Source organism: Neopelma chrysocephalum, unplaced genomic scaffold (assembly GCF_003984885.1).
Source record: "Neopelma chrysocephalum unplaced genomic scaffold, ASM398488v2 Primary Assembly neopelma1_26, whole genome shotgun sequence".
NCBI classification, from domain to species: domain Eukaryota; kingdom Metazoa; phylum Chordata; class Aves; order Passeriformes; family Pipridae; genus Neopelma; species Neopelma chrysocephalum.
In genome coordinates this window covers 16,015,550-16,043,191 of record NW_020897695.1, presented here as the reverse complement: position 1 = coordinate 16,043,191, position 27,642 = coordinate 16,015,550, and the positions used below count along the sequence as shown (strand labels likewise).

General features: G+C 39.2%; 1 protein-coding gene across 7 annotated transcripts; it reads right to left on the bottom strand.

Moving 5' to 3' along the window:
- Positions 1–902: 902 nt before the first annotated feature.
- STARD3NL (STARD3 N-terminal like) lies at positions 903–25,292 on the bottom strand. 7 transcript variants are annotated; one of them, XM_027675690.1, is made up of 9 exons: positions 25,202–25,292; positions 13,986–14,282; positions 11,166–11,243; positions 9,208–9,285; positions 7,453–7,506; positions 7,241–7,358; positions 5,662–5,760; positions 2,592–2,661; positions 903–1,394 (listed from the first exon to the last, which is right to left on the bottom strand). In XM_027675690.1, the coding sequence occupies exons 2-8, from the start codon at positions 14,208–14,210 to the stop codon at positions 2,609–2,611; spliced, it is 705 nt and encodes a 234-aa protein (XP_027531491.1). In that variant the 5' UTR covers positions 14,211–14,282; positions 25,202–25,292; the 3' UTR covers positions 903–1,394; positions 2,592–2,608. The 7 variants fall into 7 exon arrangements, with proteins under 7 accessions (XP_027531491.1, XP_027531492.1, XP_027531494.1 ...); XM_027675691.1 differs by having other exon boundaries at positions 13,986–14,285; positions 25,208–25,287; XM_027675693.1 differs by lacking the exon at positions 25,202–25,292 and adding an exon at positions 24,984–25,094.
- Positions 25,293–27,642: the final 2,350 nt, after the last annotated feature.

Here is a 27,642-nt window from a genome sequence, read left to right as displayed (position 1 = left end):
TGACTCTAGCTCACTTTTAATAAATGATGTCCCAGCCCACTTGTAATGTCTCATACCCAAAGCTGAAAAGTGAAGAGAAATCCTGCATCCACACAGCCCTGAACATCCATATCCATCTGCAATTTCATGAAGTTCATGGCTGTTTGACGGTTGCAGTGGCTTACAACCCTCTGCTAGTAGTTTACTGATTTGCTGAGTCTGAAAAGGGAAAAATCCTGTAAACTGAAACAGTCACCACTGCTTCAAGGAAAAGCTGTGATATGATGAGACCACTGCTCACCTTGTCTTCTGCCTGCTAAGCTGCTATTCCATGGCAATGGAAATACTACAAAGCAATGTGGCCTATATGCACGAGTTAATATGAGAGGAACACACTGGCACTTAACATTTGCTCTGCAGGTTGCTAATAAAACCTAATGGCTCTATAAGAAAAGCAGCAACACTTACATTCCTCTTTAGGTAGGAATTAGGTGTTACATGAAACATTTTTGATCAAGCATCGGCTAACACATAAGACCTGTATATGGAAGTACACATCTTGCACAGGCAAGCTGAATGACTGACTACCTTCACTTCACTACTAGTGTAATTAATTAATACTAGTGTTTGCAAAGGCTCACTTACTCCAGTTTCCTCCTTGAAACTGAAGAACATCACCACCAGTACAGGAGTGGGAACCAGGTTACTTCAAAGAGCTCCTTACAACCTTTTGATATCACATATGCCACAAAGTATTGATGTGCCACTACCACTAACACAGCATCCCTACAGGCAATCAGCCCTATAGCACGTTTTGCACAAAATCTATGCAAACTGGAATTCTTATTACCCCACGAGAAATAAAGGAGTGGTATATGCAGATTTTCTAATGACAAAGCAACAAAATATCATTATACATTACCCATGTTTTAACATTTTTATTTTAGAAAGTGAACATATCCATTAAAAAAAAAAGAAAATGCATGGAGTTAAAAAAAAGTAAACATAAAACTAATGACAAATTGCAATAACATAAAATAATTTTATCTAGTGAGCCCCAACAATTATTAAATATACTTCCACCACAGAGAAGTTTTACTTCATTATATTACCAGTCTCTTGATTAGGTACACAAGACAACACTTTCCAGTAATTACCTAGTCATTAGAAGATCAACTTCAGGAATCACGGAATAATAAAATACATTGTGGACGAATACTTTCATACCACCTGGGAGGCAACCTAATATACATATGTCAACAAGGTACATCTTCATGAGGTATTACAGTACATGGGAACCATTCCCTTTACTTTCTAAGGAGTAAATTCTCCTGTCAGCAGCTCCATCAGCAAGTCAGCCACAGACTCCGTTGCCCGTTTCCAAACCCCAACAACTTCCTTCCAAGATTTTCTTTCTGCAACAGATTACACAAGTCAGGATGAATGAAGATGAGAGTAAAGAAAACAGACATTATAAACACGGTGGGTGAAAAGGTCATCCACTTTTCCAGATGAGAACTTCAAATCAGAAGCTTCAGCTTCAAGGACATTTAATATGTCCCATAGCTGGAGCTTTGCTGTGGGTGGTGAAGAGAAAGCATGGGGCAAGATAATTCCAAAAGTAAATGAAGTAATTTCCAAAATAAAGAAATAATCTCTCATATTTAAACAAAGTACACTACAAAAATCTTAAGATGCAGCTGGTCCAAATGTAACCCACTCGTAGTATTAAACAGACTGAGGGGAAATACCAAAGTAGTTTTGCCCATAAAATCTTTACTTGCTCTAGACCTAAACCAAAGAAAATCTCTTCCTAGTACTCTGTGGCAGTGAATCTGCCTTGTATGGGAAGCTGTGGTTTGAGTGTGTTTCAAAATGGCTTTTTCTGGTCCCTGTGTTAACTCAGGTTCTTCTTCCCAAAATCCCCCCTGGCCAGTTCTTATCTCTGTCTCAGGAATGTCCTGAGAAGATATCAAGAAGTCTTCTCATTGGTCTCTTGTTAACCCTTTCCTTATTTGGCTGTTCCCTGCCTGATTGGTGTTTTGTAAGACCCCTTACCTTACATGGTCCCTTTTGACCCTCCCAAGAGCTTTATAAACCCCTAACCACAATAAACTCTCTCTCGCCTCCTCTCCACGAGCTGTGTGCTGTCTCTCCGGGAGCCATGGGACCTCGTGGGTGGGGGGGAGGGGTGAGCACCTAACCCCTCCATGCATCCAGGACCCTGAAGAAACCCCTGGAGCTGGAGTAACCCCTTCCCCATCCACCTCAAGCCTTCGGAAATGGAACCCCACAATGGGAGGAATGCACCCAGGGTACTCTTGCACTGCCATCTCCAAAGAAGTATCTCTGCCCCCCAGCAAAGAAAGGAGTTTTTACACATCTGTCCACCACTGTCCTTTCCAGGACAGCCAACAAATAAATGCCGAGGACTCCACCTCCAAGCTTTCAAGAGCCTGGCAGGATTTCCTGCTTGAAACTGCTAAGAGACAAATTGAGTTCAAAAAAAGATGAACTCCTAAGAGTTAGACCACCATTCAAATTATTTGGGAAGGAACTAAGAAGAAAAGCATACTTTTAGGAATATCCAGGTCCTATGCAAAGGAACTTACCTGCTTTCTCGTATTTGCTATACAATTGGTTTTTCACTGTCTTGCTTTTCTTCTGAGTCTTCATCAGATCCTGAAAAGGAAGACAAAAATGCTATTAGATCAGCTGAGAGAAGAGAAAAAAAAAAGATGAAGGGAAAAAGAAAAAATCAGACCACCACCAGTACTGGCTTATCAAACGGCAATTCAAAGCAACTATTTCCCATAAAAATATTTACTTTTTGTTTTAGATTTCTCATGTTTTCAAATGTTTCACACTGAAGGTTGTTTGTGGGGTTTTTTGTAACAGTTAACAAACCCAAAACCCAGCACTGGGATCCTTCTTGAAATATCCTGTCAATGGATTCAGTTAGACTTCAAATTTTCATGACAACATACTCAGGACAATCAACTCCACATTTACTCACTGACAAGCAGATTTTCCCACTTGTTACGCCCTGCCCCTTGGAAGACAACTTCAGAAGACACTTTCAAAGCAGCCAGAAATACCGCTTCTACAAATTAATAAATTCTATAATCTAGTGTTTTGGCAAGAGATTGTCTCACTTTAAGCCGGAAATCAGCTCCCTCTGCCTCTCCCTGCCCAGTTCTCTTTTCCTCATGCCCTGCCCACTCTCACTCTCTGCTTTGACAAAGCCCTGGAAGGCATCAAAGAGAAACCTTAGCTAGTCACAGGGCTACCTGCCCAGAGCCAGTTCCTGCTGGAAGCACTGCTTTGCAGGAGGTGGCTTGATGGATCATCCACTTTCAGGGAGAGCAAGAAGACAGGAAGCAAGCAGGGTGAGCAGCACTGACCCCCATTTCCTGGACTTCCAGCCCAAGCCACAGATGTCTGTACCCACATCTGAGGTGGCAGTCAGTCCTTGCAGCAATCAGCCCTTGTCAGGGACAGCTGAGGAAATTATCAGCACATGCCTTTCACCACATGTGTCTTGGGCAGTTTAAATGAGACTCCCAAAGGAAAAAAATCCAACAAGGTGAGTAAAGAACTGTCTTTGATAAAATGCCTGTAGACTTATTTGGGCTTTTGGCCTGAATTTAAAGCTGAACTATGTATGCACATTCCCTCTCACAAAGGAAAGGAATAGACAAAGGGGTTAAGCATGTTTTTCTGGAAAAGTTACTCTGAAGTTTTTTCATTTTTTGTAATAGCATATCTGCCTTTTGTTTTGAAGCTCAAATTGTACAGAAACTGAACAAATTTACTCTTTCCAGGCTGATTTTCCACTTGCTACCTCCAGAACAGTTACTGGGTAACCAAGTCTGATGTTGAAGATGAAGGATCAATCCATATAAAGAAGTGGGCCCGGGGTATAGCCCTGAACACGTGTACCTTCAAGGAAGATAAATATGCTGAGAATTCCAACAGAGCCTGTTTTAAACATCGCCTCCTAAAAGCAAATACTTGTTTTTAGAAATGTTGCATGTCAGCAGAGGGGTTTATTCCCCTCTGCATGATCACAGAGTTTCTTCCTAAATATTTTTCAAATCAATATGTAAGACTAACTAACCAAAAATTGCTCTCTTACACCAATCCATAGTTCATCTTCGCAGAAAGAAATGCAGATTTTTGAAGAAAATATTTTAATTTTGAACTATTTTTACTGTATATTATTTAGCAGTTTCACTTTGTGACTACTAGTGTGTGTGTTTAGTTCAAACATATCCATATGACTGTTTCTTTTAATCCTCATACCCACAAAGGGTGCTTAAACAAAGCAGTCAGGGCAGACTAGAAGGCACCTGAGCTGTTACTGAATCCCATTTGATAAGCTGAAATGAAGGGCACAATCATACACCTATAGTCAACACATGCATGCTGAGACATGATACCTCACTGCACTTGCAACACTGACCCAGCCAAAATGTCTAAAAAAACATGTTAGCTCCACTTATATTTCCTCTCACACTGTATATTCTGTTGCCAAGAAAAACCCCTAGGCTGAATCCAGTATAATTCTTCCAACAATTATTCCTCAAGATAAACTCACAGTTTTAACTAAAATCCATTTTGACTTTGAATTATTAGTTATACTCGACATTAATGCTTTGTCACCCCTAGATGGAGCTCGAAGTCATTCATTAAGCCAAAATGCTCAGCACGGAGAAACCACAGAGACAGACATTAAAATGAAAAATATCACCGTGTATAACTATATAATGCAAGATAGGTAAACTTATCTGTAGCAATTAGCAGATATTATTTTAATTATATTGCATAGTACAGCATAGCTTTTAAGAAGAGACTTATATTTTAGGATAAAAAGACTGACATAGGATTTGGGAGATCACACTGCATTCTCAGGTAACTCAAATCCACTCAACCCACAAAGAAATTACTCATTTCCTTGAAATCCTTGCAAACACATTCTGAAATCTTGCAGTATTTTCATTTATTTTTTACTTACTCAGCTCATACCTCAACTAGAGCAAAGCATATGATATGCACAGTTAAGATGTACTTAACAGTAGCCACCAGTTTAATATACCCACACAGCTAAGCTTTTTTACACAGAGCGGGCCTTTTCTTTTTGTCATGAGAACAGAAAAAGCTTTTGATTGAAATTTCAGCTTGCCTTATAGCAGTTTCAGGTTCATTGTCTATTCTAAGATACTGTAAAGCTCCAAGTTTAGGCTGGATTAAATAGTGCATGGCTGCATAAATGCTATTGCAAGCAGAAAAGAGATCATAGAGTCATAGAATATCTCAAATTGAAAGGGACTTGTAAGGATCATCGATGGCAGAAGCAAACCATAACTGCCTCCTTTCAGTTGCAGTGCCATTTTCTTTCAGACTTACCTTGTTTTTAGTCAGAATGTGACGTACAATACACTAACTATGTGTAGTGTAACCTATCTGATAGGTAGTAACTAAACTGAATTACTGTATAAAAAGAATATACTGAATAAAAAAGAATCTCGCATTTCAGGATGGTAAAGTACTCTTTTTACTGAAAAATAAAAACATGTTTTTTCCCCCCTCACCCTTCCCCTCTTATCCTCTTGAAGGAGGTGGAATATGCAGCACCTTAAAGTGAATATGAAAAATCATTCACTATGTGAACGTAACTACCTGCTACAGATTCAGGAGGAGAATAGAACTGGCCGTCGGAGAGGACTCCTGGGTGAAGAAGAGCTGCTCGTTCAGAAGCATCCTGTGCTATCAAAAATCCTAAAAGGAAAAAAACCCAAAAATAATTCCTCAATGCTAATACAAAGCATCTTAAAAATCAAATATTGATGAAGAATCTTGAAGACTAATGTATTATATATTAGCATTCCTAACAAGTTACTTCTTTGGATAAATATATTTTTAAAAAGTGTCAACAGTTAATTTAACATTTATGTCTTCTATTTAACTTTAGGCAGCTAAGGTGACATGCACTAGCAAAACAGAGATACTGTACACATGAATTAAGGAATCCTTCCTTCTACTATGTGCAATTGCATGATTAGGATGCCGTATGTAAATTCATCAATATTCACTGGCTAACTAAAAATCTGGAGTATATTTTTAATGATCAGTGAAGTGCCACATAACCAACTACATATTTTCTCACTTGCCACTATGACTTCTCATTAATGGTTTGCTTTCACCTATCTGTCTCAACATACTTAATTTCTGCAACCTTCATGAAGTATTTACACACATATGCATGGAACACTTTCCTTGCCTATAAAAATTCAATATGAAAAAATGCTAAAGTCTTTGAACTGGTTAGATTTCTTATCTAATTAGATAACAGTCTGATACAGCTGTATTTTCTCACCTCCTCAAAAGACAAAAAAGTTACCCTAAATTTTTCTTTCTCTAGGCAAAATCCACTGTTCTCATTTAACCAACTTCTTAGAGTGGTGAAAAAGAAGAGGGAAGAGATCAAAGTAGAAAGATTGCATTCAGAGCACAAAAAACATGGAGGCATCCATGCCTATGTAAAGTATACCTAACAGATAAACATGCCCTTCCAACAGAGTTTCAGCCTGTATTTCAGGTAATGATGCATAAACAACAGGCTGGTTGTATAATTACTCTCCTGCTTTTGAAAAATCACAAAGCACCTGTATGCTTTCTTTCCCTCACCACTTAAGCAATATTCTCTTTCAACTAAAACAATGGTTTCCTCCATTTAGTTGAATACATCGAGTGTCAGATGACCTGCAGCCTCTTCTTGAAGTGGCTGAAATTCATACTTGCTCTGGTCTCATTCTGCCTGTGCATGAAGAAGACTCTCTACAACACTTGTTTGCCTTTCCTTTTCTACCTCAAAAGAAGAGTTAGTGACACTGAATTAGTTATTGTGTCTAAAAGAGGAATTTATTCTATGCATTACCCAAAAAATAAAGTTTTACAAGCCCAAGTCTGTTAAAGTTTTGTATCTTAAGGATACAAAATTATATGCATTCCTAAGGGCTTGAATGAAATGGCTGATCTGGCCCTTGTAACTTTTAACTTTGCCTCCCTAAATCAGTTAAAACCTCACTTCTTTGAAGGCGTATGTTCCTTTCCCAAAAAAGAAAAATCATGCCATATGATTTAATTTTTCCCCCAGCTCTTCGAACTTTGAGATGCTGAAAGAAGCAATATTATGCCAGCTAACATGGGATCAAACACTGCCAACTGCAGCAATCGAGGGGAAATATCAAGAGCTTACTGTTTTCTTCTTCAGCTTCTTGTGGTAACACTTTAAAGTCCAGGAACCAAGTTTCAATCCAGGCAAGTATGAAGGATATGATGGGCAGCACATAGCCAAAAGCACCCTGTGAGAACAGCTGGGTGGAAACAAAACATTACGGAAATTATTCTGAAGAATTTTGCTTTTAAGAAAACAACAAAGTAAAACAAACATTCAATTAGAATATATACCTGTGAAATAATTACTTTTGCTAATAAAAAGGCACTGGTCACTGCTGTTGTAAACTGAAAGAGACAGAACAGTTAAACTAATAAATGGATTTACTTTCTCATTTCTGCCATTATGCATTATTTGCAACTTTAAATATTTATTAACAACAGCAAGATCACATAGATTAATAAAATGTAACAAGCATGATACAATTAACTTAAAGTGTTATTAAAATAACCTCTTTAATAAACTTTTAATACAAACACCTCCAAACATTGATTTCCACACAGCAGATAACATTTATGTAGCATCTATATTGACTCAATTATATAAATTGTGATCTTACTGTACAATGCAGATGTACTTCTCTATTCACCAAGTCCCTTAAAAAAACCCAAAACCACTTATGAACTTGGGAAAAAAGAAAACAGCAATTGTTTCAAACACTTTTCAATACTATCCAAATCAAAAGATCTGTTTCAAAGAACAAAACATCTTTACAGGAGTAAATTTGAATAAATGTTTTAATTCACACACTGATACTGTGAAAAATTTATCTCTTTGGAGACTTGATACTCTCTAAAAAATGGCAGGCTACATAAAACATCTAAAAAACCCCCCCAAAAGCAGTGGACAAGTATTGTTCACTTAAGCAAGGCTTCTATCTCTACTAGTGCATTTGGATCCAGCAATTCTTTAAACAGCAGAACCTAACTAGCCAGTTAGCTTCTGGCAATCACAGGTAGGGTGTTAAGATCAAAGGCTTCTGCAAAACCTTCAGTGGAGCTTTATATATCTAATTGCTTACTACCATGATGGGTTTACTCTCACAAACAAAGGCATCAAGTTGGAGGATTAAGAAATACTCTAAAGCTACGCAACCAAGAGCAAGGACTTTTAAGATATGCATTAAATATAAGCACGGTCAGAGCAGCAGCTACCATTATGTATGTGTTTGTGCCATGCTAGTAATACAATTTATAAAAATCATGGCATGTAGCCTCAGACTGCAAAACAAACTGCATGCTACTCACTTGGAGAAAGTTACACGTGAACATGTTTTACATGCACCTACCACAGTGCAAGGGAAGAAAAAAGTACTGATCTACTGATCCACAAAGTACTAAGCCAGCAATATGCCTGTTGTATTACGATCTGTAATTGTATTGACTGGTGGAAGTATGAATCTGTCACCAAGTTTTGCCTTCTTATCAACACAGTACAGCTGCATTAAAGATATTGGCTCCAAACCACTGTGATAGCCTACAGTTCTCAAGAGGTCCCTTTTTAAGAAGGGATGCATATTCAACATTTTATATTGGAGCATGAAGCAATACAGGTACTAGTGCTCAATGCGTGGCACCAAAAACTTTAAAAAGTAAGAATGTGGGAGTTAATGGAAGCTGGATCTCTGCTACAATAATGCCAATTCTTGTTTTTGAATACGGTTCACTATTTCAAATGCAAATATATTTCCAACATTAATTAACAAGTCAGAGGTAACAAGCAGTTATGACTAGCCATCCATACTGGCTTAAAAATAAGTCTTCAATTTGTATTAACATGATAGCTAATAAGAACCACACCCACTGTACTATGAAATTCTTGCCTCTAGGCTGAAAGTCTTCCAGAAAAGAAGTTTTTAATGTGTTACTGTACAATGAATTTTTATATATAGCATCAAGAGGATTCTTAACATACAAGTGTTAAGCAGCAACTAAAATTTTGTCTGTTCCATTCTAGTAAAAAGTCCATTATGCTTGGCTACTACTCACAGCTATTGCCCACCAATGGCGCAGTCTGCACATTGCATACGCAAGTATTAACACCTTAAATCGAAAGACTGCCAGTAGCTATAGAGAAAGGAAAAAAATATTTGTTGGTTAATTCAGAACACAGAAGAACCACAAGATTCTCATCTCACTGAATATACTGACTGCTTACAAAACAACTTAAAACAGGACAATATAAGTTCTGTTATCAAGAAACAAATTTGAACGTGTGCTTATAAAACAGAAACAGAACATAATTTCCCATTTGTAAAGCAAATTACAACATTCATATGCCTACATAGGCTCAAATATGCAAGCATGGGCAATTCCACAAATAAGTTAGAAACATAAGAAAACTACACAAAGTATGTTCATGATCATTTTACCTGACTGGAATCTAACCAGTTATATCTAGATGCAGTTACACCAGCAAATACCTTGAGCATCACTGCGCATCTCACTGATCTTAGTGGTGTGCTACTGCACAAGCATATCATTAAAAACTGTAAAGACTTCACAAATGCAACCAGAAAATGAGAAGAATTTTTAAAAACAATTTTCTACTTACTGTACTTCTAGTATTTTTAAAAATATTAACATTGCAAAAATCAATTATTCTTTATGGAAATGCCTGCACTATCAAGTCATTCTGACTATTTTGCAGTAAAAAAAGGTAAGTTATGGTATTTCTAGGCCAGAAAATTAAATCAATAGCAGACAGATGAGATTTCTGACCAGGGACCCTAACCTTCAATTTCCTTGTTTATTCTTGGATATTAGATTGTCTCCAACTTGTTTTAAAGATGTGTTCAGAATCTAAAAAAGTGAAACAAACGCTTAAAAATGAAGAGAAACCAAAGGCAGCCATGGCCAGAAGTATAATGAACCCATTTAATCTTATGCAAATGTGTAGTGGAAACAGAGGAAATCCTGTATAAGCCCACAAAACATTTTGCAGAATTCAAATGATCTAGTCCTTTCACAGGGAATAAAAATCTATTATTTTGCATTACATGTTCTTAACCCTTGTTTCAACTATGGGACAAAATAATTTCCAGAGCATCAACATTTACAGGTAACATTGTTTGCCTTCTGCAGTACGGTATATTGTGGAGAACCTTCAAAACAACAAGAAAGGAAAAAGTATCATAGTTTGCTAGTTTATGAAATTTTTGTATCCAGTACCTGAGTCCATTTGATAGGGCAAATGGTCTGATGCAGAAGCAAGGATGGGTTTTTATACCAATTTCAAAGAGAGATTCTGGATATAGTCATTAATACATAATGACTGATAGCAAACCAAGTCATCTCTGCCAGGCAAACAAGTTCTGGCACAATTAACAAACTTGCAAAAACACGGGGCCTTTTAGGAGAACCATAAAGAAATAGCTTTTACTTGGGCCATGCAGTGCAAAATGCATTGCAACTGCAAAGTTACAGTGCTGCTGAAAGACAGAGGAATTTCCTAATACAGTAGAATGTAATCTGTTCTTAGTGTTTGAGTTAAAACACAGAAATCTGAAAAAACCTGAGTTATGCTGGCCAACCTGTGAACAAGTTTCTCCTGACTGCAACCAACTTATGCCTGTGAAAGGACAAAAACATTGGTTTAAAAAAATTGATTTTATAGTTAGAGGACTACTGGTCTTGTCCTCTTAATGAACTGCCTTCATGTTACACCAGTCTCACATTCTTTACTGAGTTTTTCATCCGCTTTTCCATTCCCCCCAAAGTCAAAGATGCAGTTTCAGTGTCTCTAAGCTTCTCTATCCACAGGCTCCATGAGCTTGCTTCCAGAGCAGGACTGGGCAAACCCTAGATGGGTGCATAAGTCTTTCTGATTTAAATTATCATGAAAAGATCAGCCTTTTCACAGGACTCAAAGTAGGAAACATCTGTGGAAGGAGGAACAGAAAAACTATAGTTTTGCTGCTCTTTCTTCTTTTTTGAAGAACACTTACAAATATATCAAAATATGAAGAAGAGTAGTCATAATGTAGGACTTCTTTCTCTAAGGTAGTCTCAATGCCTCCTTTTACCTACAAAGAAACAACACCACATACAGCTTTAGAACAGAAGTTACTGAAAACAAAATACACACAAATGTGAAGGGTGAATCTAATAGTTCCCTGATGATGTATAAGAAGATCCTTAAACTAAATACAGAGGACCTATACGCTAAGAATGTTAATTTCAAGATTACTGTTGTTATTTGTTTTTCATGATTAAATACACTTTTCAAAGTGAAAACATTTAGGATTATCGTCTGGCCTAGGCAAGTTACATTTCAGACTGGCCCAAAATAAAAGCAAACAAATTGTCGAGGGAAGAAGAAATTATTAAATGTAAGGTCTGTTACATGAATTCACAAAGCATTTTATGTCTTATGAGGAGGATCAAAACAGCTGATCAAAAAGCCACCCAAAAACCAGATGTCATTAGTCACATGTTAGCAAATAGGAAACAAAACAGTAACTGAATTTATACTTCAGATCCTTTCCTTATCAGCACACATTCAGTTTGTTTCAGAAGAGCTGAGCAAAAAGATCCACTATAAAAAACACAGAAGCTGCAACTATTAGACCATTCTCCCACAAATGCTGAGGAGATACATAATTGCATCTTCCTTAGTCACCATCTTTCTTTCTAGCGGAAGGATTCATCACTTTACTGTTCAAACAGGTTTAGGAAGAAAATAATTTAAGATGTATTGGGTCAGAGAATGAGAGGAATATTTGTCTTAGTGGAACATGAAAAACCCCAGTGTCCAACTCGTATTGTTTTTAATATGAAATTCTGTAATTAAGCACTGCATGAAATAGTTATGTAAAACAACACCAACAGAAGGTTTTGACTATTGTCACCTTTTTAAAGAAAGGAGGTACCAAAGCACGCCAACAACACATGCTCACCATCTCAAAGCAATGCAGTCTAGATGCTTCCACACTTTCCCAACTATACTGCTGGACAGTGTTTTCCTGAGATTATTCACTCCAACTCCAAATTTCTTCTATTTCTTCTCCTCTCCCTCGCCTCTATAACTACCTTACAAATAACTTTCTAAATACGGTTTTCTCTTGGTTATTCTACCGCATCAGGTGTGATTGTCTGTTTCCAGCATAAATAAGGAAGATCATCTTCCCCCCCTCCCAGCTGTTCACTGCATGTGTGAGCACCATGTTAATGTAAGGATGAACACAGAACTAGGAAAGCCTTGCGTTTTGCTCAAAATGCCATGGTGCTACTCCCTGTATAGCATTTAAAAATAATCTACTCCTAAAGAAACTGGAAAATAGCAAAAAAGGGAAAACAGTACTTACAGGAACCCTCGCAGCAATTCTGAAGTCCCATTACTTATGCATCAGTGACAGATAGTCCAAACACACTGCTATTTGACTTCCCAGGAATAAAACAATTAGAGAAAAACAGAACAAAACTCCTAACCACGGGTCAGATCCCAGATATCACATGTGAGCTTCTAACATCATGACTTCTAAAGACAAAACCCTGTTTTTCATTTTTGCTGACATTTGGCAGCATAGGGCTCTGGTTCATAATATGTTCTCCTTAAAATAAAGCTTTTCACGAAGAAAACTTCTAGGTTCTTGAGGTCCCTTAATGCTATAGCATTCAAAATGAAACATCAGGAGTTGGTAGCATTTTCTATACAGACTCTTAAATATTCTGAGAGCACTCATATGGAAATCTGTACTCTGAAGCCTCAACAAGAGATATAAACCCAGACTCTGTACCTCTTAGTCGTACAAGCTGTTGAGAAACTGGCCTAAAAAAAGAAATGCATCAGAACACTATGTTGCTCTTCTAAGACAAGATAACTTTACACACTAGATACAACAATCTTTCCACCTAGAGAGACAACAGAAGTCTAGTCCCAAAATTACAGCATTCAGGAAAGCAAAACCCGATTTCTCAAATTAAAATCAGACTGAGTATTTTTCACTGTTTGAATGAACTATTGAACAGTCAGCTCCATGCCAAATCAATAACCAAGGTTATTTATCTTGTAAAGGAATGCTGACAAAAAATATGTACTCAAGATCTTTCTTGTCTAGAAAAGGGATTCCTCCCCAGTATGTCCTTTCTTAAATGCAAACTTTAGATTATTTCTTAAAATTCCACTCAATAACTAGGATGGTACTTATAAAAAACAACATATCATCTATCCTATTGCTTTCTGGAAATTTTAGGAGAAGAGCCTCATTTGCCAAATTACAAATCATGGAGTTAAAACTATGGGAGTTTATGCTTCTTAAATACACCCTGCCATACACAACGTATAACATACTAAGTTTGCCTCAAAGAAAACACATCACATTAAAGACAATTTTTTGCCATTGGAAGTCTTTTCAGGTACTGACACCTCAGTCAAATATCACTGACTTAAAGTTACTCAGAAGGCAAAGTCTTGAATCCTGTTAAAATGCACACTTCTTGCCAAATTCAAAGATGTACAGTGACATTTTTGTTTATTTGATGCTTGAGGAGTTAACTAGATTTCCAATGGTTTCTTCAGCATGGCTCACAGACTACAGAAACATGAAAAGCCTTCATGATAAGAAGATAAACATATATCCTAATGAATAAAAGTAGATGCAGTTGAGTAGATACCATGTTCATGAAAGCTTAAAAGTAATAAGCTGCTTAAATTCAAATAGATACAAATAGCATATTATTTGAATAGAAAGAAGCAACTTATTAACCATCTCTGAAGTGAATAAATACTTCAATAAAGTCTAAAGGGTACTGAAAAGACAACTCACATTTAATTCTATTATCCACAGCAAGGTTATGAATAAGAGATCAAATGTAACAAACAAACAGAAAGTCCGTCTGACATCCGATATGCCTTTCTTCTCTCTGCCTTCATATGACTCAATCCTTGCCATCAGCTGCGCTGGGTTGATGGAGTGGACATCCCGCAAGGAAGGACAAGATTCCACACTGCTACTGTGAGCATTTTCTGCGTCACCTGGCACCCGATTCATCCTGGGTTTGCTCAGAGTGGTCTTCTTCCAGTTTCACCATCACTAGAAGGCTGATCCATAAAGAAAGGATTTCTAAACAAACAAAACCAAAACACATTAGTCACAAAACCTCCACAATTCCAATAGGTATTTTCTTTTATGTCAGGTCTCTTTTTGCTAAACTCACGACTAAGAGAATTAAGAGAGCAGGCTCTAAAAATTGTTTCTAAAATAATGTCTAGTCTCTCTTCATCTCTCAGAGGATTTGTGAAACAAGAGAATTAATGTTCATTAGACTGATGGAAATAAGGGAGCACTGTCCAGATTTAGATCTACATACAATCCCAGAAAAAATGGCAGTATTAGCTACTAGCACATCCAGAGCTGACACAACCAGAAGATTAGAAGTCCATTAAAACCCTTGAATACTGTAGTAATCAGTCTATAAAGCACATACACTATAAATTCAGCTGCTATGACAACTTAGATTGCCAGACAGTATCTCTCTGAAAAAAAAATGTAACCAGTGGTTAAAGGTCATGCAATTACCCTACGCCTCTTCTGACTACAAGGCTTTTAACAAGAATTTTTAGGTTAAATTTCTTATAAAACTGGAGCAGTTGGATGTATTATTCCCTCAAATCCTCCATGAGAACCTTTTTCCAATTAAAGCTCCTAGAAAGAGTGGACTAAGAAGGTTACAAAAGTTTCATGGAAACACACAGAAAATTTAATTTTCTGGAAAATGCTCAGAAGATTAAGCTATATATCCTGTGGTACAAATCACGTCAGACAAGGTTTTGCAACGCTGGGAGAACAGCTTTTTGAAATTTCAGAACAAAATTTTGCCTCCTCATGTGCGGATTGTCTTTTAGTAAACCACAAAAAAGAAATTCCTTCCCATTTCTGTATTTCAACAGTGTTTCAACTTCAATCTGCAAGAACACAGTCAGTCAAAGCACAACAGGGGATCTGTAACACACCACTAGGCAAACACCAAGGAGGAGACAAGGGCACAGGAGGAAAGTAAAGTTGGTTCAGGGAGCTGCACAGACATCACAGCTGAGGAAGAGGCAAGCCAACCAGGGATGGTCAAAGTCTAGGTCAAGTCACACAGAACATCCTTATGGCAATTGAAAGCACCAGACAAGGATGGCCAAGCACAATACAACCTTAAATCTTCCTCCTATGTTTCTACAGCAGCTGCCTCAAACATGGGTGGTAAAGAGCTGTAGAGGGGAGAGACATATGTGGTATGTGTTTGGTCAGGTGTCTTGAGTGCTACAATGACCTTTGGGTCACCTGAACCTGAGGGTGTGAGCAGAATCGCTGCACTCGAGTGCTATAAACAACACTTGCTTTGTACTGGAAGTCCTCCCATTAAAGTGCCCTGCTGTGTAACAGCAGGTCATAGGAAAACGCCTGTGATGAGATATAAACATCAGATCAGGCCATCAATGTCAATAACGAAAAATAAAAATAAAAGAAAAAAGCCAAGTAACAGGTGCACCTCCAAAAAAATTTCCATCTACATTGGCTAAAATACATGACTAATTTTTTATTTTGCTGTGGCACTCAGTGCCAATTATATAGGAAGTTGTTACTTCCAGTCTGGATTGTTGCTAGATACAACACAGTATGGGAATGCAATTAGTGCAGTCAGAGCTAATTGTTTCAGGATGTGCTAGTTCAGCATCCATTTGCCTTGTGAGGCCCTCTGCAAAGAGAAAAGCATGGTCTTAAATTGCACTGGCTACCAATTTGTTTTGAAGTGTGACTCAAAACGTCAGATTCAGTTTATAAATTCCATGTAGTCTGCACAGACTGTTTTTTGCCTTAAAGCCCTCTGGACGGGGGATACTCACAGCAAGGGAATTTATCTCTAGCCTTGCTCTCTGCCTGCTGATCCATCAGATCCACATTTGGACATATGGTAGGGCTTGTCTCGTCACACCGAGCTGCCATCAAAATGTTGAGATTCTTTACCTGAACAGACATAGACTGGCAGCTTTCTGCACTCATACCACCAGCTCTGCAAACTGATTAATCACAAACTGTGTGCTAGAGGATTGTTTCCAATAGTTTCTTTCATTAATAATAAAAAAAAAAGTTCCTTTGTACCTGAATGACGTAATCAGTCATTTCATCACACCAACATTCTCAGGTGGTTTCAAGTGGGCATATAAAAAGCAAAATCTTCAATCCTTTCTGGCAGCTATCTTACAGGCACTTGGGGACTATTAAAAAGCAACAGTTGCCTTGGAATGTCATACAGTCACCTGGCCAGACATTTCCATACCCATCTCAGCATTACCAGCAACAACATTTCCCTGGCACTTCCAAGGCACCACTCACGCCCTGGCCCTCTTGCCCATTACAAGTTTGTAGTGGGAGTAAGCTCTGCTCTTTCCTTGGCTCCATTTCTCCATAGGTTCCTGCTTGTGCAAAACAGCCTGTGTTTGGAAGGGCTCCAGACTTGCTGTCTCATCAGGAGCTGCCACTTTTCAGCTCTCCATGTGGGCAACACAAGTGCCAGGCAGGCACGAGAGCGCTTTTCATGCATCCCTGGGCAAGAAACTCAGTGGTGGAGATAGTTTAGGAAGGCAAAAAAAGCGTGCTTGTCATTGAGATGTGTCATACTTTTGAAAATACCACACAACTCTTTTGTGTGTGACTGTTACTGATCCTCATTCTTGCTCCTCAGGAAACAGGTACTGCTTCGCCTGTATTCATGCATATTACTTGAGTTTTTGCATCCAAAGTGATACATGACATTGGTTATTGTTCTTTTTAAAAAACAAAATAATTTAAAAAGAGAAAAAATAATTATACACTAGGTGTGGGAATGTTTGGGGTTTGGCATTTTTTAATGCCAAAATATAAATTTATGCAGAAAAAAATGCATTAGCAAATAAAGAGAGAAAATCACATTCTTAAAACTTTTGAGTTTTTTTTCTAGAAAGAGCCTTCTTTGTGCATCTGTTATCTGCTTTCCTGTTTCTTGTAAAGGTTAATATTTTATAGATAATTTTGTTTTGTTTTGTTTTGTTTTTCAATATGAGTTACATATTATCAGAACTGTTGTATCATCTCTAGGTTGACCCAGTGTCTGCCTCTGATTTGAAGGAGTCTGGGTGCACCTGGCACCCCTTCTTTTGGCTCCAGGCAGTCCCATTGGTTGGGTTATTCTATATGACAAACTTCAGGAAGGATGTGTGGTCAAAAAAAAGTATGTCCTATGAAGAAATAATGTTTACAGACTGGCATGTTCATTCTCTGCAGAGCCTGGGTGAAGGACTCTTACCAGGAAGATGAACAGCCCATAATTCATAATCTTGCAAGAAACCTTATGGGCAAACTTGCCTGGAGAGGTGGAGTTCATAGCAACTGTGCTGAATGTAAACGGTGCCATTAATTCTTTGCCACAGGAGACATGTGAGTGAGACAGAAATTGGTTTTCCCCATGCAGACCCAATAGCATATGGCTCTCCACAAGATGTAGGGGATTTGCAATGTTCTGGTTCTGACTTTCCTTTATGTGATGGTTTTTCAAGCTAAACTGAGGATTGCATTAACCTGCTCCTGGCTACACCTGCACATTGTGATAATGTTTGTGAGTGTCTGTCCTGAAACAGTCAGAAAAATAAAATAAAATCCTGTTTCCATGTATAAGCTTTGTGTTACATGTCTTTGAAAGTGTTCTTGGAGCTAAAAAACTGCTGGCATTTCAGCCAAATAACAGTCTTATTGTTATTTGACTCATCATGAGCGCAGAATAGAATAGAGTATTCAGTTGGAAGGGAGAGAAACAGTCACCTAGTCCAACTGTATGACCACTCCAGGGCTGACCAAAAGTTTAAGTATGGCATGAAGGACAATACCCAAATGCTTCTTAAACACTCACAAGCTTGGGGCATCAACTCCTCAAAGAAGACTCTTACAGGGTTTGACCACCCTCTTGGTAAAGAAATGTTTCCTCCTGTCAAATCTAACCCTATCCTGATGGATGCAGTTTTCAGCTATTCCCACGTGCCCTGGTACTGGGTACCAGTGAGGAGAGATCAGTAATCTCCCTTCATCTACTAAGCAAGGTGAAATGACAGAATCTATAAGCTTATTGAAATGTAAAAACATTTAAGAGGGAAATCAATAAGAATCCATATTAGTATATTGGTGATATACTTTATCCTCACTCCCCTTGATTTCAAGATATGTAAGATGGTAATGTTTCTTTTTTCTTTTCTTCATAACTGCATACATTCACTCAACTACCACTAAAATATTTAGCTATGTAAGTTTTATACACTGACCTATTCCAAGTCATAGACAACAGTGGTTTTTATCCTGGAAAAAAAGGGCAAGTTTGCATCTATTTAAATTAAAGCAATTGTGTGTTTTGGGTTTTGGGTTTTTTTTTTTTGGTTTTTTTTTGTTGGTTGGGGTTTTTTTGGTTTGTTTTAACACTTAATTCTTATGGTCGTGACTTAAGCTTCCAAACAGAGAATTAAATTCCAAAACTTCCAAGTAAAATAAAGATTTTACACTTATTAATAATATTAATTAGTATAATAAGTGAAATGCAAAGTAATCAAGTTTAGGACTGCAGTCCTTCCCTGTCCTCAATGTCTAATAAAGACTAGTAAATACATGATGAGAGCTAGTCCATGATTTCAGGTTACATTTACAATTAATGTCATTATTTTCATTCATACTGAGAGAGGCACATGGCACACATTGCATGTGTTAGTTTTACATATATCTTAGAGATGCACTATCAGAACACCACTTCTCTTTTCTATCATTATTCTAACCCTCTCCTTCCATTCTATGGTCCTGGTTTTAAATTATTTTTGTGTTTACTATACTACTGTATCACACATGAGCAACAGCACCTGTTATGTAATTTTTTTTCTTTCCAAGGAAAAAAACACAGAGCAAAATTTAACTGAGAAGAGATAACAGATGTGATTAAAAAAAAAAAAAAGGCTTACTCAAAGGCTATCAACAGCTCAGCAAAATCAAAACTGAAAGTGTCACACAGATGCAATTTTTGGAAAAGGCAATACTAGTTTAGGTTAAAATATCAGACAAATCATATCTGTACAAAGTAACTAGACACACAATGTAACACTAGGTCACAGTTGCTGTTGAAACATATTGAAAACCTAGAATACCTATTATATATGTCCCTGACAACACTAAATATGGCCCAAGAATTCCCACCATAAACAGTTTTTCTGTGAAGGTTAAAAAAATTCACCTGAAAGTATTTTTTCTTTCCAATGAGTAAAATAGGATGACATGGCCAATCTAATGGCCAAGATGCTGAAGCACTGTGAAAACTTCAAGGTCGCAGAAAAGCTGACACGGAGAGAGTAGTAAAGTTCATTCATAACAAAACAAAAAAATAACGCATTTCCTTGCCAAAAACTTTCTTCATATGGAGATAAATAAAACATGCCAGTTCTTTGCCTCTCCTCTCCTTACTAAAAGAGTTATTTTCTGATAAAAGGGCTTACATTGCTGCTTACGCTAACCTGTTATTCTGTAGGAACACAATACAGGGCACAGATAAACCCAAAATTTCTCACAAGAACACAGCTTAATACAGTAACTGGTATTATAACACTAACACTCAAGTATGTAAGTTATACTTAAAGGCAATTTCAGATAATGTTCTTCAAGTCAGCAAGTTCCAAGTCGACAGCTTTTTGCGTGAGGAGGAGCCTGGGCAATATCCCATCCCACAGCCAGGGTCGGCAGTATCCACCTCACAGTGAACAGCCTGTCACAGGCACTCCAGGTTTTCACCCAGTGTAGTACAGTAGGCCAGACCTGAGTTTGCTAAACACCTTCTCTGGAACCAGTGAAAGACCTCAGTGTCCGGGAACTAAGTGTCATAACCATCTGCTCTCTCACCATCATGAAGTCCAACGTCATTCTTTATCTAGGCATAAACACCTTTATCTTGGACAGAATATACTGCTTTGGTACATTGCTTATTCAAAGTCCAAGAAAATGAGAATATCTGGTATAAAGCTGTATTAACCTGCAGGAGTATTAGCAGAATTCTCTCAGTGTGTTTTCTAACAACACTAGCATGCACCCAGATTAAGAGCCAACACAGATAAAACCAAATTCTAAGATGAAGTAATGTGAACTGTAAATCAGGGGGAATAAAAATCCCAAAGAGCTGGAGACTGCCTCCAAAGCTTACCTGGACACATTTTTTATACTGTTCTCTACTGTGAATGCTATAAATGAACAAAACCCACTCTACTGACGTACTCTCTCCCTATCCTGTTTATATAACTGCAAGAACTAATTTTCATGAAATCCACTTGTAGCAGATACATTACTACTAACCTCCTGATATCATTGCTCCCATTCCTGAAGGGCACTTAAATCCCTTCCAAGCTGCACTCATTCTGTCTCTAGCTGTAACACATCATTGCCTCAGAAGCATTTTAAGGTTTCAATGCCTTTAAAAATACCTCTCAGTCTGAAGCACTGTTCTGTTCAAAACAAATGTTCCTTAGTGAACATGAGGGAATATAAAAAAAAAAACAAACCAATAAACAAACCAAACCAACTAGACACTTTAATAAAATAAGACTGAAAATTTCAAACTGATACACACCCACAAAATTCCCCGAACATAAGCAGAAGATACTGTAGAGTATTGTGGCAATACTCTAGATTTTCAATTAAGCAACACAGCAGGAATTACAAGTTACAAATATGCAACACATTTAAAGACTGGGAAGGTTTCCCATCGGAGGGGCAGGGCAAGATTTACCAGCACACAGGAAACAACTTCTTACAAAGAGTTTGGCTTTATCTGAGTGTTCAGACCTAGAGTAGCTCTGCTTGATCCTGAAGTAACAGCTCTTACCTTAAATAACTTCTACCTGTAAAAAAACCCAAAATCACAAACAAACAAAAACAAAACAACAAACCACCAGTTTCCTTGAGAAAGATGTTTCCCCAATTTCCTATGCTCTAATGGTGACCTAACAAAAGTAACAGGGCAGTTGCACACATCCAGCATTCGTACTAAACAACATTTTTCTCAGACCTTTGAGAGAAGGTGAAAAAGAGAAAGAAAAAAAAGGGAAATAAATTTTTTAGGCTAGTAGAACATCTGAGGGAACAGAAGTGTCACCTTCCCCCATCCCAAGAGTGAGACTCAGATTCATAAAGTCAAATCAAAGTCCTCCAACCTTGGACTAGTTTTTCCCTACAGCTGAAGAAGCCCTGCTACTTGAGCCATGTCCTGCAAAACACTGCCGTCCTTTTCCAAAAACTTCATTTTTTATTCTGCAAGAGCTGAGAAAATGGCAGAGTAAACGGCTTGTAAATTTGGCATCAGCATTGCCCTTACTTTTATCTCCATTGTCTCTTCCCCTCAGGACTCCTCAACAGCACATCCTAGATTTTCACTTCGAAAATGAACTCAAACCAGATATGTGAAAGAGCATGTGAAAGAACAGCTCTTCAGAGTCATCCTCACCTGGCTCTAGTTGCCCCCATCTAGCTCTGGGGCCCTCAACATCAGAAGGATGTGGATCTGCTGGAGCAAGTCAGCTTGAAAAGCTGAAGACAGGCTGAGTGAGTTGGGGTTGTTCAGCCTGGAGAAGAGAAGGCTCCAGGGACACCTTAGAGCATCTTCCACTACCTAAAGTGGGCCTACAAGAGAGCTGGAGAGGGACTTTTTGCAAGGGCATGTACTGATAGGACAAAGGGGAATGGCTGCAAATTGAAAGCAGGCAGGTTTAGATTAGATATTAGGAAGAAATTGTTTACTGTGAGGGTGGTGGGACACTCACACAGGCTGCCAGAGAAGTTACTGATGCCCCATCCCTCGCAGTGTCCACAGCCAGGTTGGATTGGGCTTTGAGCTCACAGAAATGAAGATTTCACCACAAACTTCCTCCACTAGGCACTAAATACTAAGCAATAAGGGCTTATTATCCATTCAGTTTCTCAGAGTTAGAACAACTGTAGGCCAAAGAAATCATTTAGGTATCAAAAGCGTATCTATTTTATCATGTCAGCATTTCTCTAAATAAAAAATAAAATTTCTTAAAGAGACCAAACATCTTACTGATTACCTCAAACAGTAAGCACTATACCGGTTCGTTACATTGGCTACTCATACACATTTGTTTGCTTGTTTTTCTCCAGAGCAACAATAAACATATGCCCCAGGGCTGCTAGCCAGATACTACTTGGACAAGCAAAGCTATTCTTTTGCTAGCACAGAACTGTGGGACTCTTCCTGAAATAGGTCAGTCATTTTATGTATTAGTGAGAAACACTCAGGATTCTGTCACCCACTCAAAAATTATTCCACAAAATAGTGCAAAAGTTTACCCCAGGCAAACTCAAGGCCCAAAAATTCTTCAGAGCTCTTAAAAAACGCAGAATTTTAGGAAATTGACATCCACTTTAGAATACAGGACAAACTTTTAAAATATTTTTTCATGCTTAACTCCTATTTTATATCATTTGAAGATGCTTTAAAACAAAAGGAAATATCAGGTTTTACATACTACCTCCATTTTATTTCTTAAGGCTTAAAGGACATTGTAAGGAAATAACTACCCAGTCCAAACAGCAGCAAGTTCTAGCAAAGACCTACATCTGAACCTTCAGCAGAAAATATTTATTTTAACACACTTCCACATAATTTATTTAGTTTTGCTGTCAGTGTAAGATAGAAATTAACTCCTGATGTCTGAAGGGATGCCGCTTCACGACTTCAGCCAATGACTGAGTAGCTGAACTTCGTATGAAAAGCGTGACATCATTACAAGATATTCATTTGGTTCTTTACTAACATTACTTTTTTCAACCTTTCATTTTTAATCTTACTCCTAGCTGAATTTAAGACAGCGAGGCAGAGAGGTAATGTGCAAGTTGTCTTTTAACACAATCACTAACAATTTCAAATTAAGAACAGATTTTTAGCAGATACAGTTAAATTAGAGAACATTTAACAAGCAATAAATCTGTGATCCTTTAAAGTGACTCAGATGAGTTTGCTGGATGCTGCTGCCTAAACATGTCAAATCACAGTTCCTGCTGTCACAACTGTGCTTTACCATTACCATGTCATCAATACCTTCTGAAAAAGCACTGATAATACTGTGCATGCTGACTTAACTCACTGAATGAAATCATTAGTCCTGCTTACTAGAAATAAGGTTTGGCCCTGTAAAACATTTCAACAAAAAAGCTTTAATGTTTAACTAGGATGGACTGACAAAGTTTAAAACGGTACATTCTTTCACATGAACAAAGGCCTAGAACTATTGTGCTAAGCTCAATTTGAAAAAATCATGGCTAAACACTTGAGAATTTATGAAAATTAAACCACATTGCATCAAGCCAACCACACTCAAATACACCAAAAAGAAAACCTAATCCATCTGAACTAAAGTTAGTATTTCACAAATTTCAGCATCATTAAAAAGGTCGAATGTTTAAATACTTAAAGTCACAGATTTCTATCATAACAAGAGGACCATTGGTGAATCTTATGCAAAGTATCTGGCCCTGAACACCGTCAACAAACCAACAGAAATTGAATCACTCTGCATCTGGCCTACTTAAAACTGCAAAGCTGATGAAAAACATCTACTAAAAATAATAACACTATTGACTTATAAATAGAAATGGGCTTTCTCGCAATGTTGGATTGACTAACAATCCCCCAAAACACTAGGATTTCTAGCACAAACTGACAATTTTCATAGCAATTGATGTTCAACACAATTCTACATCACATTATAAAAACCAAGATGACAAATGCACGCAATAAAATGTATTGGCAACACTGTGCAGAAATACAGCAATGGCCTTATACCTCTAAGCACACTAACATGATTTAAAACAAACATAGAAACAACCTCTTTCTGCAAGTTTAGTATTTGTGGTGAATACTTTCCATGTTAAAGTCAATCAGTGCATCTACTCACACCTGACTACAGCGAAGTTGGGAACTGCTCAGCATAAGCACTTCATCAATGAGTAAACTGAACAGATAATGGAGATTAAATCACAGTATTGTGAGCTTCGCCAGCTCGCTCTGTAGACCTACCAGAGCAACCCTTCAGATACATGCAAAACGCCACATTCCAAGAATGAATGACCCACTTTAAATTCGGCTTCTGAAAACGGATAGCGCCTCTCCAAAGTTGCCTAAATCCAGCCCGACGCTAAAATTAACCCTCAGCATAACATTTTCCCGCGATGGAAACCGGAGGTTCACACGCCCCGGTTTGTTTCACACCGTCACCAGCAGGACAAACAGGTCGCCGTACCTCCATGAGGATGTATGTGCCGGACTAGGATCTCAAGGAGAGGGGAAAAGCAACCCCCCTCCTCCTCCTCCAGGCCTGCCAACAGCAGGAGCGGCCAGGACAAGCGGGCGGCGGGGGCGCAGAAGAGGCGGCACTGCCCGCCGAGCATCCCCCGAGCCCCGCAGGCACCCCCTTCCCGCAGAGAGACCCCCGCCCCGCCCGCCTCTCGCCCGCCTTCCTCCTCCTCCTCCTCCTCCTCCTCCTCCTTCTCCTTCTTCCTCTTCCTCTTCCTCTTCCTCCTCCTCCTCCTCCTCCTCCTTCTCCTCCTCCTTCTCCTCCTTCTCCTTCTTCCTCTTCCTCCTCCTCCTCTTCCTCCTCTCCCTGCCCCCGCCAAGCGCCGCTTATCCCCCCCCCCCCCCCCCCCCCCCCCCCCCCGGGCCCCCCTCCCCCCCCCCCCCCCTCCGTCCCAGGACAGCGGGCGACGTACCTGAGGAGACAAATGCGCCCCCTCCGCGGGGAGAGCGGCGGCACCGCCGTGGGAGGAGGTGGGGAAAGGGAAGGGAGGGAACAGAAAGGAGGAAAGAGCCGGGCCGCAATGGCGGCCCCGCCGCCCCTCCGCCAGCAGGACGCCCCTCATCCCCCTCGGCCGATTCCCCCCCCTCTTCCCCTCGCCCCCCGCTCCCCGGGGGCGGCAGGGACGCTCACCCCAGCGCGCCGCTCCGGCCCGGACACACGGGCAGCGCCGCAGCAGCGCCGCAGGCCGCGGGGACGGGCGGGGCCGGCGGGCAGGAGGCGGGGTTCGGCCCGGCGCCTCAATCCCTGCATGGAGCAGGGGATGCGCCGGGACCGGCTCGGGACAGACACCCCCGCGGCACTGGGGGCAGAGCCCGGGAGGAGGCAGCGTGGGTGGCCCAGGTGTGCCCCGCGGTAGGGGCTCTTCTCTTCCGACGTGAACATCCCACGATGTAATAAAGCTACAGAAACGAGTGGGGGGGGACTGGTAGCTGTCGTTGGCCCAAATTCCACTTGTGTCTTGTCATAGCATAGTCCCTATCTTTGCAGAAATTAGCAGGAGAAAATCTTAGAATCACAGAATATTCTGAGTTGGAAGGAACCCACAAGGATCATTGAGTCCAACACTTGGTCCTGCACAGGACCATCCTGGAGAGTCGCACCATGTGCCTGAGTGTATTGTCCAAATGCTTCTTGAACTGACAGGCTTGGTGCTGTGACTGCTTCCCTGGGGAGCCTGTTCCAGTGCCCAACCACCATGTGGGTGAAGTACCTTTTTCCAATATCCAACTTAAACCTCCCATGATACAACTTCAGGCCATTCCCTCAGGTCCTGTCACTGGTTGCCGGAGAGAAGACATCCAAGTGTGGTTGGCATCGTGAAAATATGGCAGAAAATCAACCAACCAGCCACTGAAGAAAGTAATCCTTTCCTTTGGGAAGCATTGTCTCCATCCTTATTGAAGCCCAAAGCTTGTCAAACGCTTACATACATCATAAGGTTTGTCTGCAGCTCAGTGATGCAGGCTAGATCCATGATACACCTCATTAGACAAAAAAATGTAGAGAGATGTGTTCTGCTGTACATATCAAGTTATACCAAGAAAAAAAGAACAAAATAAAACTTGTCACAGCTACTATGTTATAGCAGGGAAGTGGAGGAAGAAGGGTTAAAAGATAGGTCTGGGAACTGTCCAGCTAGAAGGCACCCTGCCTGGCTCCCTCCACTAGACCCCAGCTCTTCAGAGAGATCAGTGCACAGTAGCTGCAGCAAGGTGATGCTGAATGCTGGATGTTCAACCTGGAGTTAGAACACTGCTGGAAACAATACTTTAAGCACTTATTATAAAAAAAACATGGTAAATGATAGCTGAGGTGAATTGCTTCATCTTTGTTCCACAAATCCAGAACACAATAAAATGTCCTCTCTACTTTTTTTTTTTTTGCTAATCATTTCTTTTTAATCTAAGCTTGTAAACACACGATCGCTTTACACTTTTATGCTTTTTACCCAAGTTTATTTACTTTGATTATCTATCTTTGGCTTTGGGTTTGGATTTTTTTCAATTGTTTTTCTAACGATCACCTCAGGCTTCCAATCATATAACTATTTTTAGGAATTACTGTTACTTTTCATGCAAAGAGAAGGACTTTTGAACCTCAGTTGGCAGCTTGTATTTTAATTACCTGTCACCAAATAGAGTGATACAAGTTGTTTAACACATTGCAAAATGGAAGCAGCAGCCCTCTGTCACAGCATACTTTGAAATAAATGTATCTTGGAATAAAGTGTGGTTGAAATTTAGCTGAACAGATGAGGAGCATAATTTGTGATAACACATGAAAAGCCACTGTTTTCAGGCCTCATTAGCAGTTATAAAATATAAAACAAGCCCAGTGATGTTTTGAAATTATAGCCAATAAATAGAGGCTAGCTTTCAGATGACTAAAGCCTGTGCAGGTTGTGTGTAACCAGTAACATCATGAGGAAAGCAGAACGCTCAATATTCCTGCATATTCCTGATGGAATTATTTGTTATAATCCAATAATGAAATATTATATATTTGGTAGTTATAACCAGCTGAGACTTAGGCCTGATAGTCAGCTTGCTGGTTAATGGCAAAAAGGAGATCTGACTGCAAGGAAAGGACTAAGTAGAAGGCAGTTAGATTGTAGCTCTAGAATGGCTCTTATATTTTGTAGTTATGCTAGATATAGGATTAGAAGAATAGCAGAAAAGCCCCAAAACCTAAATTCCTGAAAATGTAGATGTTATAGAAATTTTTGACACTGGGCTCTCATCTCCATTAGATAGGTTTGGCACAGATGACTTATGATATCTGGTATCTCAAGCCAAGTGCTTAAACAAGGGACCATGAACAAAGAAATCCCCGGGCAATTATACCCTTACAATCTAAACTCCACATCCCTCATGCGACAGTCTGGACCAACAGGCATATTAGTGTCTGGTATCTTCTTGCTCTTCGTTGGTTTTCTGTTTCGTTATTGAGTGTTTGCTATGTGGTCATCTTCACATCCTCTTATGGACGTTTCGGTGGGGGTTTCGGTCAGTTCTGTAGTCTATGTCGTAATATGGTTGTTGCAGTTCATATACCACAATCTATGGGCTTTC

Excerpts from the sequence above, each read along its gene's own strand:
- STARD3NL (XM_027675690.1), bottom strand. The coding sequence starts at position 14,210 with ATGAATCGGGTGCCAGGTGACGCAGAAAATGCTCACAGTAGCAGTGTG. Across the intron at positions 11,244-13,985 it reads TGTGGATAATAGAATTAAAT|GTAAAAGGAGGCATTGAGAC; the intron begins GTGAGTTGTCTT and ends GTTTCTTTGTAG. Across the intron at positions 2,662-5,661 it reads TCCTCCTGAATCTGTAGCAG|GATCTGATGAAGACTCAGAA; the intron begins GTAGTTACGTTC and ends CTTCCTTTTCAG.